Source organism: Tinamus guttatus, unplaced genomic scaffold, assembly GCF_059628265.1.
Source record: "Tinamus guttatus ecotype Peru unplaced genomic scaffold, ASM5962826v1 Tinamus_guttatus_pri_ptg000367l, whole genome shotgun sequence".
NCBI classification, from domain to species: Eukaryota; Metazoa; Chordata; class Aves; order Tinamiformes; family Tinamidae; genus Tinamus; species Tinamus guttatus.
In genome coordinates this window covers 304952-323812 of record NW_028288901.1, presented here as the reverse complement: position 1 = coordinate 323812, position 18861 = coordinate 304952, and the positions used below count along the sequence as shown (strand labels likewise).

General features: G+C 47.9%; 2 protein-coding genes across 3 annotated transcripts; both read right to left on the bottom strand.

Moving 5' to 3' along the window:
- Nucleotides 1-1126: 1126 nt before the first annotated feature.
- SMIM26 (small integral membrane protein 26) lies at nt 1127-2108 on the bottom strand. Its single transcript, XM_088530337.1, has 2 exons — nt 1979-2108; nt 1127-1553 (listed from the first exon to the last, which is right to left on the bottom strand). Exons 1-2 carry the CDS (start codon nt 2106-2108, stop codon nt 1366-1368), a joined length of 318 nt encoding a protein of 105 aa, XP_088386463.1. The 3' UTR covers nt 1127-1365.
- A 540-nt stretch (nt 2109-2648) lies between these two features.
- SEC23B (SEC23 homolog B, COPII component) lies at nt 2649-16724 on the bottom strand. Of its 2 annotated transcripts, XM_010227436.2 has the most exons (20): nt 16708-16724; nt 15367-15595; nt 14290-14347; nt 13569-13655; nt 13136-13372; nt 12683-12768; nt 11721-11865; nt 11430-11588; nt 10493-10608; nt 9450-9573; nt 8887-8967; nt 8465-8554; nt 8027-8133; nt 7701-7854; nt 6171-6248; nt 5735-5896; nt 5136-5222; nt 4619-4774; nt 3414-3479; nt 2649-2773 (listed from the first exon to the last, which is right to left on the bottom strand). In XM_010227436.2, the coding sequence occupies exons 2-20, from the start codon at nt 15585-15587 to the stop codon at nt 2684-2686; spliced, it is 2304 nt and encodes a 767-aa protein (XP_010225738.2). In that variant the 5' UTR covers nt 15588-15595; nt 16708-16724; the 3' UTR covers nt 2649-2683. The 2 variants fall into 2 exon arrangements, with proteins under 2 accessions (XP_010225738.2, XP_088386474.1); XM_088530348.1 differs by lacking the exon at nt 16708-16724 and having other exon boundaries at nt 15367-15706.
- Nucleotides 16725-18861: the final 2137 nt, after the last annotated feature.

Genomic DNA, 18861 nt, shown 5'->3' with positions numbered 1-18861 from the left:
ACAGTAGTGCTTTACCCAGGGCCCAGGTTTTCCCTGAGGAATGTGCTGTTTTAGCACAGAAAACAGAAAGGGTTTTTTTTGTTTGCTTAAGAGCATAATGGAAAATCTTTGGTCTGCTTCTCCCTTAAAATACAAAATAAGCCCCAAAGCAAAGCAGGGATGTTTGACCAAATAAAAGGGGTACCAGCCTGAGGTACCCCTCAGCCTGAGAACTGCAGTCATAGTCCAGAACATAAGGACTGCAGAAAATGTGCGGACACTTGTCCAAAGACTCAGTTAATACCGAAAAAAAAATCTAAAAATAAAGTTTATGTTTGTGATATGTTCTCTTAATTACAAAGCACTAGGACTGTTAACAGTCCTGCATCACTTTTGCCACTAGACCGCTACCACAGACTGGTAAACAGAGATTCAGTGAGACTTGTTAACCTCAAAAGCTGGGAGTGAGGCACAAAGCTTTTAAGCTCTACCCAGCTAACTAGCTTGGGTTCCCTGTCAGAAGCTGCCACCAGTTCACAGCAGTAACATCTGGAAGAGGAAGCAGCTAAGGAAAAGGAAGCAGTGGCAGTTACAGGGGTTGCCTTACAAAATCCATTGGGAGTCACTAGTGAAAACTTTTGTCTTAAGATAAGTTGTCATCTGAAAGGTTATTTCAGCCACAGAATTCTTAAATTACTCATTGATACTCAGGACCTTTTATGGTTCTTAGGACTAGGTGTTACAAAGACAAGGAAAAAAAAAGTGCAAAGAGTTTTTGATGTATTTTGGAAAATGCTCCAGGCTTGCAAGGGAATGAACATCTTTCATGGGAACTAAACACATTCACAGATAGGTTAGCTGTGTTCTTAAAATGTCAGAGAAATTAGCAGCTTCACTGCCTTTGCAATGCAAGTGTTTCCAGCAACAGCATCTCTACCTCTGCAGTTCACATTTCACCGAAGTCATTTGCCTTGTAAAGATCTGAAGGACAACACAACTCTCCTACCCCAAAGGACAAACTACGCTCCCTCCAGTTCACCAGTTTACCGAATCGGCAGAGGACCAGGTCCCCACATAGGTCCTGGCATGCCACCAAATCCAGGCCAGCGAAACGCAGCCTCTGCTGACGCTGGACACGAAGCAGCAATGCAGTTTCACTAACACCTCACAGCGTGTTGAGCTGAGGACAGTTTGGGTTTAATAACCTGAATACACATGCGCCGAAAATCATTGATCTGAGCAGATGAGAAGGTGCACTAAGCTTTGCAAGGTTACTTCGGACGTGGATCTCTTGTTCTAACAACTCAAGAGTTTTCCAGCCCATCCTGCTATGGGGCATCACGATGAACGGCCTCGATCTGCCACAGGATTCCTGTCTTCCTGACACTAACTTTCGGAAGGACCCCCAACCTGGGACTTAAAGTATGTCCGCAGCCGATAGGCCAGGCGAGCCAGGGGCGTTTCGGGCTTCTCCTGGTAGGTGACCACGGTGGTGATCTGGAGGCCAAACGGTGCGTTGGTGACAGTCACTTCCTTGTGGGGTCCTGGGCTCAGGTCTGGATCGCTCTCCGTCTCTAGGAAAAGGAAGAAAAGCTTCAGCCATGCAGGATTTCACATGCACACGGGCTGCGTCCGCTGGGTGCTTTGTAAATCTTGAGAAACGGGTGGAAAACGGGGAGGCCCGCGAGGCAGCACCGCACACGCAGCACTCCCAGGCCCCGCCCCTCGACCACAGGCTCCGCCCCCTCGGCCCAGGCTCCGCCCCAGCCACCTTCCCCAGCAAGCCCCGCCCCTCGGCCCAGGCCCCGCCCCCTCGGCCCAGGCTCCGCCCCAGCCACCTTCCCCAGCAAGCCCCGCCCCTCGGCCCCGGGCCCCGCCCCTCAGCCGCTCCCCCGCCCTCAGGCCCAGGCCCCGCCCCTCGCCGCCTCCCCCGCCCCGGCAGTCCCCGAGGTGACCCGAGCGCCGCCCCGCTGGCGCGAGCCGCCGCGCTCGCCTGTACCGGCCCCGCCACCGCCGTCGCCTTCGCGGCGGTAGCTGATCTGCGTGTGGTGGAGCAGCGCCCCCAGCATCGTCCAGCCGCCCACCGAGTAGAGCAGCGCCGAGCGCGCCGTCCACACGGCCGCCCGCATCGCCCCCCAGCAACGCGCGCCCTCATTGGCCGCGCCCCGCCGCCAATCGGCGCCCAGGCGCTGGCCCCGCGGGGCGGCGCAGGCGCACGCGCCGGGAAGATGGCGGCGGCGGCCGTTAGGTCACGGTAGCAACCGTTACTTTCAAACCGTCCTTCCCCTCGCGCCGCCCTTCGAGAAGCACCGGGTTCTGCCACGTCGGGAACAGCACAAGGACTACTGCGCTTAGCTAGTTTTATTTTCCATTAATATAGTCCCTGCTGCCTGAGAGATCTGCAAACAGAAACGTTTTAAGAACACAGCACTTTTAAAAATTTATGCTCGAGGCGTAAGATCTGTATTAGTTAGAACATCCTGCGACTTTGATTACCGTGTACAGAAAAAAAAATTAACTGAGCAGGGGCAAAAAGGCATAGAAATAAATAGCTAAAAGAGCCTGGTACAAAACTCTCTGGGAATATTTATTACATGTAATATTTTAAAGTCTTAGTCTAAGGAGGGAATGCAGTGAGCTGTTCCCGCTTCCATGACCAACGTGATCCATGTAACTGCTGCTCCTGCTTTTCGGTTAGATCCGTTTACGACGCACTTGACACTGCCAGCTTTTTCAGGTGATCCATGAATACCTGGAGGCTGACATCGTCCGTTAGGATCGGAGCTCCCGATTCCTGCAGGAAAACGAAGAAATAGCCCCAAATAGCACTGTTAACAATGGGGTGCTGCTTAAAGCAAACTAGGTGTCAGCCTCCTGAGGTGAGCACTTGGTAAAACCACCACATTTACTTTTCCGTAAAGGACAGGTCTAGTGGAAAAATGCCAGTTTTTGACATTGCTCCTGAAAATACCCTTCTGTGCAATCTGCAGATCTGGGGGAAAAAAAAACTCTTCTTTCTAAAGTAGTGGGATCTTTCTCTGTCCAGAGCACTACGCAAACAAGATCAAGGAAGAGGATTTAAAAGTCTTGTATTCTCAGATAAACTATATCTGCATGTACTTCTAGTAGTTGATGGGTTTTTTTTTTCCCCACAATACCTCATAAATTAATTTTGACCTAAAAGTTTTAGGCAAGATATGTAGGAAATGGTGAAGATCATCAATTTCTAAATGAGGTCATCTAAAACTCCCCAGAGGTCCCTTATAACCCAGGTATTCTGTGGTTTTCAAAGGCAGCCAAAGGGGAGGATCACCAGGACACATGCATCACTCTCAGCCTAAAACCATGGGATGAAACAGAAGGGCTAAAAATACGGACAAATATGTACGGTGTGCGTTTTCCAGCATTCCCAGTCATGAGCTTCCCTTGCTTACCTGTCCCCATGCGTAGAGGTTGTTGTGGGTCTGAGAAGGGTTCACTTTAGACAAGAGGAACCGGGCCTATTAAAACAAAACATTATAGAGAGGTAAGACATTAAAGACATCTGTATCCCTCTTCACCACACAGTTCCTTGTGTGGTGTGTGCAGCTTCATAGCCCCCCAACACCCTCCTTCCCCACTGCCTTTGTTAACCTGCTGTACAGATAATTTTAGAGCAAGAACCTGCTTGCTTTAACTTGGCAGTGTGTTCTGTGAGGGTGAAAGAAAGGGGATGTTATGGCCCAGCTGTGACTCCCAAAGGGCAGAGAAAACTGCTGCCAAAATGCCTTCTAATTTTACAAATTGCTTTGAGATATTCTGGAACCTTGTAATAAGGTTGGGAGGAATCCTTGGGAGAGGGAAAAGGGGGAAAACGACTCAAACACTTCAGGCATCTTCCCATCCTCTCAGAATGGGTGCAGAAGTTTGTGCAGGATGTGTTTCCTGCCCTGCTGGATTTTGGAGGTAGTTTACCACCAGTGGCAGCACTAGGGACACCTCCATTTGCACAGCACACGTAACCTCTTGCAGGTCTCCCACAGTGGCAAGGACGGCTCTGCCACAGCAAGAAGTGCTCGCCTGGCAGGGCAGGTTTGGTGCCCCATGACATGGACATGTCACCAGCGCTGTCCCTCCCATGTCCTCAGCTGTTCTTGGATACAGAGTTCTGTGGAGAACCAGCATAATGTGGCCACACCAGAAATTAAGTATTTTGGAGCACAAATTCTCACCTCTTTGCTGCACAGAGAAGCCCTAAACAACTGTAATTCCAGGAAGGACGAAATAGGAACTATTTTATATCCTTCCACGATATCCAAGAATAAAGGGACAGATGCTCAATCATTAAGAACTTAGAAAACTTACTGTACTTTTTACATCTCGGATAAGCTTTGATACTTAGCCAGATCATTTTTTTCTCACCCCTAGTAGTAATATATTCAAAAGACATTTAATCTAGCTGTATTTTTTAGCAAATTTCTATTTCAAAACCATGTGCAATGAGCTACTGGCTTATTAAAAGACATACATTTGCAATAAAAGCTCATGAGGGTTATTTAATAGTGTATGTAATGTACAGAACCATCCTTTTAGTAAAGCAGAACAGAGAGGCTTTCACGCTATTGAGCAGCACTGAGAGCTCTGGGATAAAGCTCCTTACCTGGCTGCCCCCGTGTTCAGTGTTGACGTAACGTGGCATCGGGAATCTGGTCTGCAAGATTTCCTGAGCATCATCCAGCGGGGCTTGCAGTAGGTGCTTGAAGTTCTCATACTCGGGCATGTCTTGGTAACCAGCTTTCTGCCACTGTGCAATAGTCTAATCGACAGGAAAGAGGAAATAAGAGCTAGTAGGTACCCTCTCTACAAGCCTCTCCCTTTTAACTTGCACATCTTTAAGTCAGCAGAGCATTACATGGACAAATACATGCTTTTACTACTCTGCCAACAGACTGAAATCCATTTTTGCATTGTTTCTGAATCTATATTAAAAACAGGCACACAGAAGTTGGTATCCGTTTCTGCACTGCAAGATCAGTTTGTTGAAAATCAATTTGTGTTGATTTTCACTGTGTTTCAAGCTGTACCAACACAGAAACAAGGAGCATTTATAAAGCACGGATACAGTGATTTTGACTTGATCTTAAACGGTAAGAGAAAGAGAACACATTTCACTGTACCTCACCCAGGTAGATAACTATCTGGAAGAAAGTATCCATCAGAAGGATCCTGTCTGGAAGAATGCTGCTGCTGTCCAAAAGCACTGGCTGGAGAAAATAAACAAGAAAAAAACGGTCAGTCATCCCTGCTAATTGCTCCAAGTATGATCCCAGCAGCTTCTGCATCTCTTTCCTGCCAAGTGCTCTCCTTCCAAGGAGGCTGCTGGTATAAGGTGATCTGTATCTGACCCTCGACTACTCACATGTAGTTTAATCCTCCTGCATGAACAGCTGAGAACAAGGAGCTGGTGGGAGTCAGGGCCCCAAGGGGCTGAGGTTTGCTGATTTATGTGGTGCAGATGGCAGTCTCTGACACAGCAGCACAGCAACATTGATGACTGTAGGACTCATCGCTTTTTTTTTTTTTTTTTAAATCAAAGCTGTAAGTTTACTGAAATCACAAACTATATTTCACACTACCACATCTCCCACCTCATCCTTCAATGATTACTCTGATTAAGATTTATAAAATTAGAACCTTTTTGAAGAAGCAGTTTTTCTTTGACCGAATACTCATCATTTCGGATCATTCTGCCACTGCTGCCTAAAGAGAGACTCACCTCAGGAGGTCCATAGAAAGAGTAAGCATAAAGGATGGGCTGGATCATGATGAGAGACTGGGTCAGATCTTGCCTAGCAAAGTGGTGACGGTAATAAGAAGATTCATCTGGGCTGTTATTGAAGACCTGCAGGAATGGGGAGCGTCGCAAGTGGAACATGAACTGCACCAGAGAGATGAGAGAGGAGCGAAGTATCAGTAAATTGCTGAAACTTTTTCACCAAATGTTTCTGAACAAATTCTTCTAAAAAATCTCAGTAACTCCTCCAACATCTTACCTTACCCATCATTTGCAATGCTGACCTACAGAACCAGCTCGCCAAATTTAAAAAGAATCTGTTCTTCCCCTCATCATTCTGATAAATGCAACGGGAGGCTTTATTATCACTCCTGTCCTTGTGCACTTTCCCTGTGTCTACAGAAAGTGAAGTTCTTACCTGAGGATACAAAGAAAATGATTCCGACAATCTGAAGGAGTTAGGATCATCTTTGTTGTACTGTCCAAATTTCTGACACTGTTGGAGACAACATGGATGTTCTTGGTGAGCTTCTTTTTAGAATGAAAACAGGTGATTTGTATCAAGTGACTTTGGTGTCTTACTGGAATAAAAATGACTGGATCTCGTCATCTTACTTAATATATAAAATCTTTACTCAAAATTATCTAAGAATGAAAGAAATAGGGCTACTACTACTGTTTCTTTTTTTTTCACTAAATCAGAGATACTATGTTATACCTAATACTTATATATATATACCTCTGCAAATTGTGGAACACTTCTGCAGTAACTGCATCCCTCTAGAGCAGCAGCAGACTGGATTTTCAGCCGCTGCTTCACTGAAAATAAGCAGCTTCCAACCTTTAGCTATAAATGACTCCATAGTCATTTCAGTGTGCAACATAATGTGTGTGTTGGTACTTGTATCTCTATTGCACGCTGCCCCTGCATTTTTTGCCAGTGTCTGGTGTATTTTAACTGCTAGTATCAACTCCACATGATTAACAGCCCCCTCCATTCCTGGAAAAGTGAGGGAACAACTCATCCTGGATGTCATCTCCAAACATGTAGAGGAAAAGGCGGTGATCAGGGATAGTCAGCATGGATTCACCAAAGGGAAATCATGCTTACCCAATCCGATAGGCTTCTCTGATGGGATGCCTGGCTGAGCAGATGAGGGGAGAGCAGTGATGTTGTCTGCCCTGCCTTCAGCAAGGCTTTTGACACCGTCTCCCACGAGCTGCTCCTAGGCAAGCTCGGGGAGCGTGAGTTTGGTGAGTGCATGGTGAGGTGGACTGAGAACTGGCAGAACGGCAGAGCTCAGAGCGGGGTGATCGGCAGCTCAGAGTGAGGCCCCATCAGCAGTGCTGTGTCCAGTGCTGGGCTCCCCAGTACAAGAGGGACATGGAGCCATGGAGAGAGGCCAGCGCAGGGCTACAAAGATGATTGGGGAACTGGAGCACCTCTCCTATGAGGAGAGGCTGAGAGCAGGGCCTGTTTAGTCTGGAGAAGACTGAGAGGGGATCTTATCACGATGCACAGATAGGAAGGGGTCCAAGGAGGGTGTCAAGAGCATGAGGCCAGACCATTTTCAGTGGTGGCCCGTGACAGGACAAGAGGCAACGGCCACAAACTGAAGCACAGGAAGGTCCACCTGAATATGAGGAAAAAGTTCCTGACTGCAAGGGTCACAGAGCACCTGCTTCACTCTGTGATTCTGTGTTTCACTGTCGCTTCTTTAATCGCAGGTTTAACCTTTTCAACCTGATGGGATGCTTACCTACCCCATCACAAACACACTGATCATCCTGGCTTCTGAGTCAACACGTACTACAACGATGGGGCCCTGATCAGAGCCCAAATGAAGTGAATCACTTGGGGGAAAAAAAAAATTACCATTTTATTTCCAGAGACCGTTTTTACTAAAATCAAGAACGCATTCCCTCGACTGCCATCCCCCAGCCTTACCAGTCTGATGAGCTGTCTGTCCAGCCACCGCAGCACGTCGGGCCCCTCCTCGGATTCGGCTCTGTACACTCCCAGCCGCGCCATCAGCACGGCGGCTGCCTCCTGGTCGAACGCAGCTTCTATGTGCTGGAGCTGGCTCTGTGCATCTGCCCAACTAAAGAGCACGTCAGAGGTGAGCGCTGTGTGCAGTCCTCTCCAGCAACACCCACGCCAGGTTCATCCCCCGGCTGCCACACACTGTAACTCGTACACATAACAAAAGGCTCTAGAAAATCTGACACAGACAGGCAAGAGTTTCTGCCAAAGAACTGATGTGAAATACTCACTTTCTGGCTATGGTGGTGACTCGAATGCGTTTCTGCATACTGGAGTGTTGGTACTGAGTGACAAACTGAACCGCTCCTCTTCCTCCCTGAGGTATCGGTGCATTGTGCTGCAAACGAAACAAGGCAAGCCTTCAAAACAGGGTAGCTTTTCAGTGGCTATGTAAACCACAGACACATTCCAGGGCATCAACCAAGCACTCAGGGAGTAAGTACAAGATCAGAGAAGAAAGAGGTGCCTTCTAATATTGTGCTTTTCAGCAGCCCTAAAGGTCAAGCAGTGCTGGAGCATTTAATGGTGCACCTGACACGTCATCAGCTGGTCCCTTAAAGGACAGCAGCAAACTTATCTTTACAGCAAATATTTTGTTTTATAAAAATTAACAGAGAGAGAGGAGGGAGAGGAGGGAGAGGAGGGAAAGGAGAAGAGCCAGAACTAACCTGATTTACCACTTCAAAGTAAATGGCCAGCGTTGTGCTTGGATCCAGGCTACAAATTTTCCATTGCGACGTTCCTCCGATTCCAAGCTCCTGCACAGAATTGTACAGAAAATGCATTTTTGCCGGTAGCAGTGGGTAATGCAAGTTTATGTTAAATTCAGAACAGAGGTACAAGGCATGGAAGACCTTCTGTATTCCTATCTTCTGGATATGCTGGATTGTTACTGAGGTGACATACAGTTAAAAGAGGCTTTACAGGGCAAGGATTTCATCTAGATGAGACTGTCTTTTCTTAGGGATGTTTCCATGTTGCTGCTCTCTAAAAACCTCACATTCCAGCTGAGCTGCAGGTCTAGATACAACTTTGCACTGTTTATTTACTTATTTAATAACAGTTATTCCATGTTCCTTTATAAACTTACATTTTCAGAGACACATGGCCCTTTAGCATTCAGGGATATGCATGGTCCAATAGCTCCAGCAATCTTCAGCTCCCTAGAAGTCTAGAAAAGGGTCAAAAAGAATTTTAAAAAATCAAAATAGTCAAACAGAGCACAAAGAGAATAAACCAGCTGCTCAACTTTGATGAGAATGTGCATACATGTGGCTGTCAGGTAAAGGGGCTCCGAGGAATGTGCCGAGTCACTCATTGCTACAGATGCTGAAGGTAAGAGAATCAACAGTCACATAGTAATAACGACAACATATCCATAGTCACCACTAGTGTGTATGAAATGTTCCTTGCAGGATGAGATGCAGAGCTCTTTTTTCCTTTTTTTTTTTTTTTAAAAAAAACCCCACAAATTTATTAAACTTTCAAACAAAAATGCCTCCACTCCATCTGGTCTGTAGCTTCTTCTAAAGTATGCACTAAAGCTCAGCTCTCAAGTGTAGCATTTTCTACAACCAAAACAATTAATCAACTCGCCATTTAACAGCACTTGCATTTCTCAATTAATGCCATCCAATGAGATGAATCTCTCACCTTCACTTCCAAACTGGCACCAAAAGCCATGCGAAACTCCCCATTGAACCCTTTGTTAAACACTCGCTGGAACGTCTGCTTGAAGAGAGAAGTGTTGAAGGAGTCTCCCATCACCATGTGACCTCTAGGAAGGAAAAACAGATACCCGGGGGACTGAGACAGCCAAGAACTGGAAATAAAGCACAAAGGATACTCCCCTCCAATTCCTACGCATGCAAACACAGGCAGAAAGTGCTTTTAGACATGTCTTTGTTTATGTGGAGTCTGCATCCGGCAACACAGATTCACAATCGCCTCTAAAGCCAGACAGGTTAATGCTCCATCATTACCAGTTTGTTTTCTCAACTGCATTTCTTGGCAGCCCTTTAGTAGCCTTCAAAAGGATCACGTTCCACTGGTTCCAAACTTCTTTACAAAGCCTTGCATTTGTCCAAACCACACTTTGGCTCTCTGACTGAATAGCTTGAGTCCCTAATAGGCACTGTTTCGCACACAGCCCTTTTTGCAGAGATTACAGGATTTCCATCAGTATGCAGCAAGGATACCTGCTGCGTACAGGTGTCACGTAAAACGGAGGAACAACAAGCGAGCTGTTAAGCAAAGAAAATCCATCTTGACCCCAACAAAGAAAGTTTCTAAGAGCCATGCCTGAAGCTCTTCTGATGGCACTTTGGTCATGCACACACTATGAACCAGGGCTTCTGTAGCCCTTCTCCTCTGGGAAGGACACTTGCTACCTCTCAAAAAGGCAGAAAGCATTTGCAAAAGATGAGTTGCAGCATGCTTTTGAATACCTTTCTCAAAGCAGAACATCAAGTTTTTTTTTTACCAGCAGTGTTAAGTCACATGCTGTTTTGAGACTTCAGAAATGTGGACTGGAATCAGGGTAGGTTTGTCATATACTTCCTGGCAAATTCAAACCACAGTTTAGAACAAAATGACCAAACAAACAACAACAACAACAACAAAACCACCCTTTTGCCCCAGATGAACCCTCCTCTGAAGGAGACGGCTGGGTTTGTGCTCTCCTGCTGCAGACCTACCCGGTGAGGTTGGCACAACACTTCATCTCCAGCAGGCCGGTCTGGTCCAGGGCACAGGCGTAGATGTCGATGCAGTGCCCGTTGGCTGCCGTGCGATTAGCCAAAGTCTCGTAGTGCTGGGGAGAACAGACAACACACACACGGGGTAAACTTAGGATACACTGATAGACAAGCTGTCTTCTGCTCTCCAAATGGGGCCAGCCTATGATATGCAAGTCACAAATGAAGCAGTTGCCAGTGCTGCAAGAGGCAATGCTCTCTCCTTCGCTCCGTTTTGCCCCCTTGAACTGTTTTGCATTTGCATGAGCTTGAGTTGTAAGTCACAAATGCAGAGAGGACATGAATTGCTACCCTGAGCCAAGTATGGGCTTTCTGCCTGTGATCACTTAAGGGGATCACTTAAGAGGTTTCCAGTTAAGAGGACACACGTCCTACTGCTTTCTCTGTCAGGCATATTTAATGCCTGCCATTTTAATTATTTTAATTATTCTGCCTTATGTCAAGAAGACTACTGGGAAGTCACCAGTTCTTGACAGATAGGCAATTTTCACCCACCGTCAGATAGACACTAAGAAACAGCACCAAATTATCTCACTCTCTCAGAACACACAGGACTCCCGGAGAAGTAACTAGCAGCTCTTTTATCCTTTTCCTGGGGCCTACTGTCACACCTTAACACAGAGAAGGGTTTTGGCTCTTCATGGACACCCACGTCTGTCTGGATACACGTTTACATATCAGGAGAGCAGGACATACTTGTTCCCTGGAGGAGGCCTGGGCAGCTGTTTACCCAGCCGCATACGTAGGTTTGTGTCACTTCTCCCTCCATTTAGTGTTCTGAATTCCACAATGTTCACTTTGCCTTCACTGTGTCAAGCCCACATGGAAACCCAGTTGCTGAGCATGGCCTTTGCCCACAGCAGACATGAGCACCTACTTTGGTGGCCTTCTTCATGAACCTTGCATTGTCCTTCTCTATGTCGTGCCAGGAACGGATGGGTGTTTTCAGTTCATCTCCTACCACCATGCCAGGTCCTTGTGTTGGTGGCCCGCCTGTAAACAACATTATCCTGGCGCCAGTGTTTGGAAAGGTGCCCTAAAATAAGAACGAAGCCTCATATTAAAGATATATATAGAGAGATAGATATAAAATTTCATTAAAGAACAGCAATGCTTTTCTTTAGAGAAGAGCCCGACGTGCCCTTCTGCACAACAGAGCTAACAGTACCTCCAGCAAGCCAACAGCAATAGAAAGAGCCACCCCAGTGGACCGTAAAGGCCTCTTTCCCTGGGTCACTGGCCATGGGTCCCTCTGCAGTTCTCCAAGCAGATCTGTTAAATTCATGTCAATCTTGTGTACTGGCTGCAGAAACCTGCCAAAATGCACCAGAAATGTTTTACTGTTTTCAAGCCTCTTTAGTTCAGGGAAGAAAGAAGGTGCCCGTTTGTTCCTGGCCCACACAGATTGCACAGGCAGTATTATCAGAAGGAGAGAGTCATGTGGCCTGCTCCCGTCTTATATCCCAATTTTCTAAGATAAGAGATCTACAAAACACGAACAATTTGAACAAAGCCAGACATCAGGAATAAACAAGGCAGCTAAGTCACAATAAAATAGAGAAGGAAAAAAAAAAAAGACTTCAGTGGCGATTTAGTTTACCAAAACATGCAAGAGCTGCCACAGCAAAAGAAGGGCTGAGAAAGAACTGTATTCAACAAAGACAAATGGGGCTTTACTATTTGGGGATGCCAGCCAGATTTTGGACATGACTAGGCAGAGGATAGAGGGCGATACCTACAACTGTTATATACAGACCAAGACCCCATCAGCTGGACAGTCAAAAAGACAGACCCTTGCTCCGAACACACACAGCCTTGAAGAATTGCACTTTCCAAAGACTGCTGCTCTACAGCTTTTCAAGTAAAAAACCTACTCTGAACAGCAACTCTGTTCTTGCAACTGCAAAAACAGGATACTACAGAAGTCTAATATGTTTCCTGCTACTCTAGTAAAATCCATCCACACATACCTTCTTTTTATTGTAGGGAAATAATTTTGGCAAGACAAAACCACCCAAGTCTTTTTAACAAGACTCCTTTTAAGAAACCTAGGTTTAGAAGTGTGGGGCCAACCGGGCACACAGCACCTGGGCTGCCCTTCTGCTGTGCTGGTGCAACCAACAGACTCACCTGCTTGAAATAACAGGTTGTTCCTGAGGTTGAAGAGGTCTTCCCTGCTGAACGGGGACAGCTGGCCTTGAAAGCCCAAGCATATCCTATGGAATAGCAAAGAGGAGAAGGAGCACTGAAATCCTAAACACGTTATTTGCTGTCAAGGAATACACACTGAGGCCCCCAGTGTGGCAGAACTGAATTTGTTAAAATCTGTGAAATTATTAAGCTTTGCATTTCCCCTGGTAATGGATCGATGGGTCCATGTGTGAGGATTAGCCCAACTGCACCTTGGGGAAGCTTTCAGGGAGTTTATAAAAAGCACAACAGAGGTTGGGAGCAAAACAGGGTAGCAAACAATCAAGAGCACTGAATACTTCCTCCCTGCAAGCCCAGAGCTTGAAAGACCAGCGGTGGCATCGCTGGAGCTACGAGGCACAAGCCACGGGCCTAACAGGTGGCAGGACATACCTGTATTTGCTTAGCTGTGAGGTCCTTTGTGCCCCTAAACACGTAGCTCTTGGAGATCCCTTCGCAGCTCAGCTCGTGCACCTGGACCATCCTGCCGAAGGTGATGAGCCCCACGAGCGCGTCAGCAGGCAGCAGGCTCAGGGACATCTGCAGAGACTCCTTCAGAGCCTGCAAGTCCTCCTCCTCCAGGCACGTGTCCACCACGTACAGGAAGATCAGTGGTGTCTGGGCACCTCGCTAACATGGGATGAGACAGTTACCAGGCATGAGCGTAAGTGACACTTAAGTTCTCCAGGCGAAGAATAAAATGAGGCTTGTCTTAAGCCTCCTGTGGAAATCATATTTGCACTGTCTTAAGCGAAAGAAGAGCCTGCCACAGCTGCCACAAATAAGATATTTTGGGGAACATCAAACTTGCCCGTGTTTCACCTACCTGCACTATATATTCAATTGTTGAAAACTGAGGCATGAGTTCTGCTGGCTGATTGAGCTCTGATATGCCTGCATATGCTGGAGGGAACTGAAAAAGAGAACCAGAAATGAGGACAAGGAAGTTGCAGGGCAGAAATGTAGGGCTCTGCTCTACACTGCCCTGCTTATGCTCTTTATTTACCAGCACTGCACCCACTTGATTAATGCACAACACGAGTGCAGTGCTGCTGCTTCCCTAAGAACAGACAACAGCGGCCAGCAGGATGGGCAGCCACTCACTTTGCTAGAGCTAAAAGGCACAACTAAAGCAGAGGCTACATGTTGGCTGAAACTTGTTTGGCCATATGGCATTTTTTGATGGCAAACATCTAGTACAATCTAATGAAATTCATATTTGGCAAGAACAGGAAACAATATGCAAGGAATGTGCTGGAAACACGTGAAACAAAATAGCTTTGCATCTCTTTTCTGTGCCCTGCACGCTGGCAAAAAAAAAAAAAAAAAGCGGGGGGGCAAAAGTGAACTAAACAGACAAGATATCAGGCAAAATGGCTTAAGTAACAAGTAATTCTGGCCTGGATGAGCAGGAGGAGAAATCTAGAAAGGTGAGATTTCTGCTTCTTTTAACATCCTTTTCCAGGGGAGGCCATAAATATTATGCTCACTGAAGAGAAAACAGGCTGGATACAGAGGAGAAAGGGCTGAAACTTTTTTCAACCTACCTGATTTCTCTGAAAACAGAAATTACAAGCCCAGAGCTTGGCCCGATAGTCAACCTGGCTGCAAGAAGGGAAGAGGAAGTGTTTTAGTACAACTACAGCAACAACATCACAGCCCAGCTTCTCAGATCCCTCTGCTGCTTCGCAGCACGGATCGAGAAACAAAATATCAGAAACTTTTAAATGACAGAGTTCCAGGGTTCCAGCCTCTCAGTCCAATGCCAGAAAGGCCCCTTTGCTCATCCAGCCCAGCCATTTCCCAGCTCGTCAGCCCAGTGGACAAGACCTGCCTCTAATCGTCCCTCCTTCAAGGTCGGGCTTATCTCAGCAGTCTTATTATTTGTACAGCTGTGGCACACAAGAAGTGCAGTCACAGAGCAAGAGCCATTCACCCAGATCCTGTTCAAGCCCAGAACAAACAGGCTGTTCCTGCCCCACAGAGTTTACTTTCCTCAGCCCACTGGAACATGCTATAACTGCTAGTTAAGAGGCACATGCGTGTTCGTGTTTCTCAGGCTTGAACCCTTCTCACTTTCTGTTCCTTTTACTGGCAGGAGCACCCTTCCCTGCTATTTCTCAGGCCGCAGTGTGCTCTGGGTGTGTATCATCATCATCTGGTTTTGGATCAGAGATCATTCCTCTTTAATCCTCAGCAGAATGGCAGAGAAAATGTCAGTGCTTAGGCTGGAATCGACCTGTGAGCAGTGGGATCTGTAGGAAGCAGGAAACCAACATCACAGCCCCGAGGACAGTAGCTGTATCACCAGTATCTTGGTTTAGTTTAGTTTAATGGCTCAGCACAGAATTCCCTGGGGTGGTTATGGGACTGGCAATTTCCATGTTAACTGATTTAAAAGTCTCCCTGAAGGTTTCCTTTTCTCCTCTGCTTCTGGCAGCTCTAGTCTAGGCTGGCATTCAACACACCCCACTAAGCACACACGGAGCTTAATGCCACTGTGCTTAAGAAAAAGAGGCTGACAGGCACTGGGCTGAGTAGAAAGGGGAAAAGAAAGTAGTGAAGAATGGATTAAAAAATAGGTATCTTCCATTTCTTAACACCCCGAGCTGAACAGTTCGTACCAGAGCGGGTTGAGCACCGCCTTGCAAGTCAGTCTGCTGCAAAGCACCGGTTCATATTGCACAGGAGGCAGGTCGAGACGCTCCTTCAGCGGGGTCAGCAGACAGGCCAGGGGGACAACCATCCTTGTGGCCTCCAGCCTGCTGGAGGGCCACACGTTCCAGCTGAAACGCACCCCATCCCGCTCCTCGTTCTGTTGGATGAACTCCAGGTACGTCGCCATGGGAAGCTCTGAAAGGAAGGGCAACATGAGACACCAGATGTTGCACGACACGGCTAATGTGTTGTAACGAGTTAATCTCATTATCAAATGACCCATAAGACTTCATTAACCCTTTCCATCCAGCGCTCTGATCAACATCCCGGACAAGCGATTAAAACCCAACCTGATCCAACACAGAAGCATGAAAATCTGATGCTCAAAGCCAGAATACAAGTTGTTTTATAATCGTGCAGATACCACATTTAACATCCCAATGCCCAGACAGCCTCAGGCCTCAAGACGCTCCAGCCTGAAGGGGACCAGCAAAATAAAACCGGGCGAATTTGCAACATATCCTGCAGCCTTTGGCAAAGCCCTTGGGGAGGGGCCATGGAGGCCAAGTCTGGGAGCAAAACACACGCTGCAGATGCCACCAGGCAACAGGTCTGCACTCCCTGCAGAGGGAAGGGCCCCCAGGGACTGCAGATGCCCCCGCACACGGCATAAAGGGGACCCCTCGGTGCCCCGGCCTCCTGTGCCACCACGGACCCCCAGCGCTGCCCTAAGGGGGCACTGACAAACCCACAGCCATGGGGGACCCTGCGACCCCAGCACAACCATAGGGAATGATGCTGACCCCACGGAGCCACAGGGGACACTGTGACCCCCAGGACACCCATAGGGGATGATGCTGACCCCACACAGCCATAGGGGAAGCTGCACCCCCAGCAGATCCATAGGGGACCCCAGCAGATCCATAGGGGAACACCACCGACCCCACACATCCATAGGGGACCCCGTCATCCTCCAGCAGATCCATAGGGGGACCCCGCCATCCTCCAGTAGATCCATAGGGGTCCCGCCGCCCCCAGACATCCATAGGGGACCCCGCCATCCTCCAGCAGATCCATAGGGGGACCCCACCATCCCCCAGCAGATCCATAGGGAGACACCGCCGCCCCCACACATCCATAGGGGACCCCGCCATCCCCCAGCAGATCCATAGGGAGACACCGCCGCCCCCACACATCCATAGGGGACCCCGCCATCCCCCCCGCAGTTCCATAGGGGTCCCGCCGCCCCCACAGAGCCCCGCCAGGGGGCGCCCCCGCCCGCCCCGGGGCCCCGCGATGGCGCCCACCTGCCCGCGCCGCTCCCGCCGCCGCCGCCACCTGCTCCCGGCACCCCACGCGCGCCCGGGAAGGCCAGCTCAGCCGTACGGGGTGCCCGCAAGCAAGATGGCGGCCTCAGCACGCCTCGCCATCCCCAAGGCGCGGCTCCGCCGCCATACCGGCTAAGGGCACCTGGCGCACTATCACGCAGGCGGACAGAGCCGGCGGGTGCCCTTCCTTGACATGGCGGTGAAGACGTCGAGCGGGCCATCTTGGGTGAGGGCACGCTGCAGCAGCTGGTGGGCACCGTTTTCCCCCTCACGGTAAGGCGGGTTTGGAAACGCGGCTGCCCGTGCTTACCCACTAAAATACATAAACCTTAAACTGCTCAGCCCCAGGAGGATATTTCTTCTCTCCCAGCAATACCGGTAAGATGCTAAGCTCCTCTGCACTTACAAATTTGGTCTTCATTTTGCACGTTCGCCACATATTTCAAAAGCAAAGCACGCTGCTTTAAGGGGATGCAGGGCTTCAGGACAGCTCCTGCCCATCCTGGATTAATCCGCATTTGGACCAACTCCAACGTTGGGCAACTATCACAAATTTACAGGAAAAGCAAAATCCTGAAGTACTTTATTTCTATACAAAGCATCAGTAAGGAAAGTAGCTTTCCTATTCCTGAATTTACCTGGAACGATCACGGGCTTGCTCTGTCACCCTCCAAAAACTACTGCACCTCTAGACAGAACAGCAGACCGAGCAGCATTTAGAATTTTCTGTGTTTATTCCCTCTTGGAGACTCGTAGCAGCCACACCAAAACCAGGCAGAAGACGGCGCTCGAGCAGCACTGCATGAACAACCCTCCCACCGCAGGGGTCGAGTTAGAAAACTAAGGATAAAAACCAAAAGCAGGGGAAGAAAACAAACAGTGAACCACAGGGTAAATATTTCAACTATCAAAGCTTAAAGTTTGTCATTAATGTTAATGTTTTAAACTTTGGACTGCAAAGGGTAGTGGTGTTGAGCAGGATCTGCTGGCTGGGCTCTGTTTCAGTTCACCATGCGGCCGGCGCCGGTCGTTAATGTTCCTCTCCCACACTAAAGCAATCTTGCACTTGATTTCATGTGAAAATAACATTTGGGGGTGCAACTACCTGCAGTGTCTCTGCTGCTCCTGTAACTTCTGAACTGTGACATCTTGGCTGGCGCTTGCATAAAGAAGGGAGCAGACGGTGCTTCCCAGTTCATTTGTAAAGGAAACAGCTTTGTCAAAGAGAAAAAAAAAACGCTGAAGGAAGTCAAGGAGGAAAGGAGAATAAAGAATTGATACTACCCTTTAGCATTCAATCCTCTCTTTTTTACAAAGAATTACAGACACTAATAGGTTAACTTCATAGAAAAAATAGATCGGAATGATAGCTTACAAATAGCTTAACGTATTGATATGCATTGTCAATATATGGTTATTTTTTAAATATGTTTCATTTTCATGGAGAGGGAAGTGAAATTGCTTTACTTTTCTCCATAGCCACGTTCTTCTCCCCAGACTTGAGAGGTCATGCTACAACTGCACTGCCAGGAAGCTGCCGGGACTACAGAGCTCGGATCATGCTGGGTAAGTTACCAAATAAACCCAGTACAAACCAGGCATGATTCAAAGAGCTGAGGAAACCAGCTATCCACTTCCTAAGCCTGTTCACTGGCCACCATCAATCTCTTTTTCTTACTGCAAGCAAATATAGTCACACCGCATAAGGTGACACTCCTGGCTATTCAGGATGTGTTGTTTCCCTGGAAGTCATCTTCTAGGTGAAGTGGAGCATATTCCTTCAGGTTATTCCTTCAGGACTTGGGATCCCTCTGAAAACGGGGAGACTAAGACGCCCCACACTTCAATTAAAGTTGTCATTGGCAACACAATGGACACCTGAAGGCTTTCCTTGTGCTTCAGCACACCATGGACAGAGAAACAAACATCTCAGTTGTGCCCTCACCTTCCGTTATGACTCTTCTGCCTCTCTGGATAGACATGTGCACCCTCAGCACTCAAAAGGCAGCTCTGCAACCAGAGAAAGGGCAGGCTCTGGGGTTAGGCACCACAGCTAATGCCATGTTATCGCACCCACTCCAGGGACATGCCAGATTAAACGATCCTAGTTGTCTGCTCCTGAGACAACCCGCT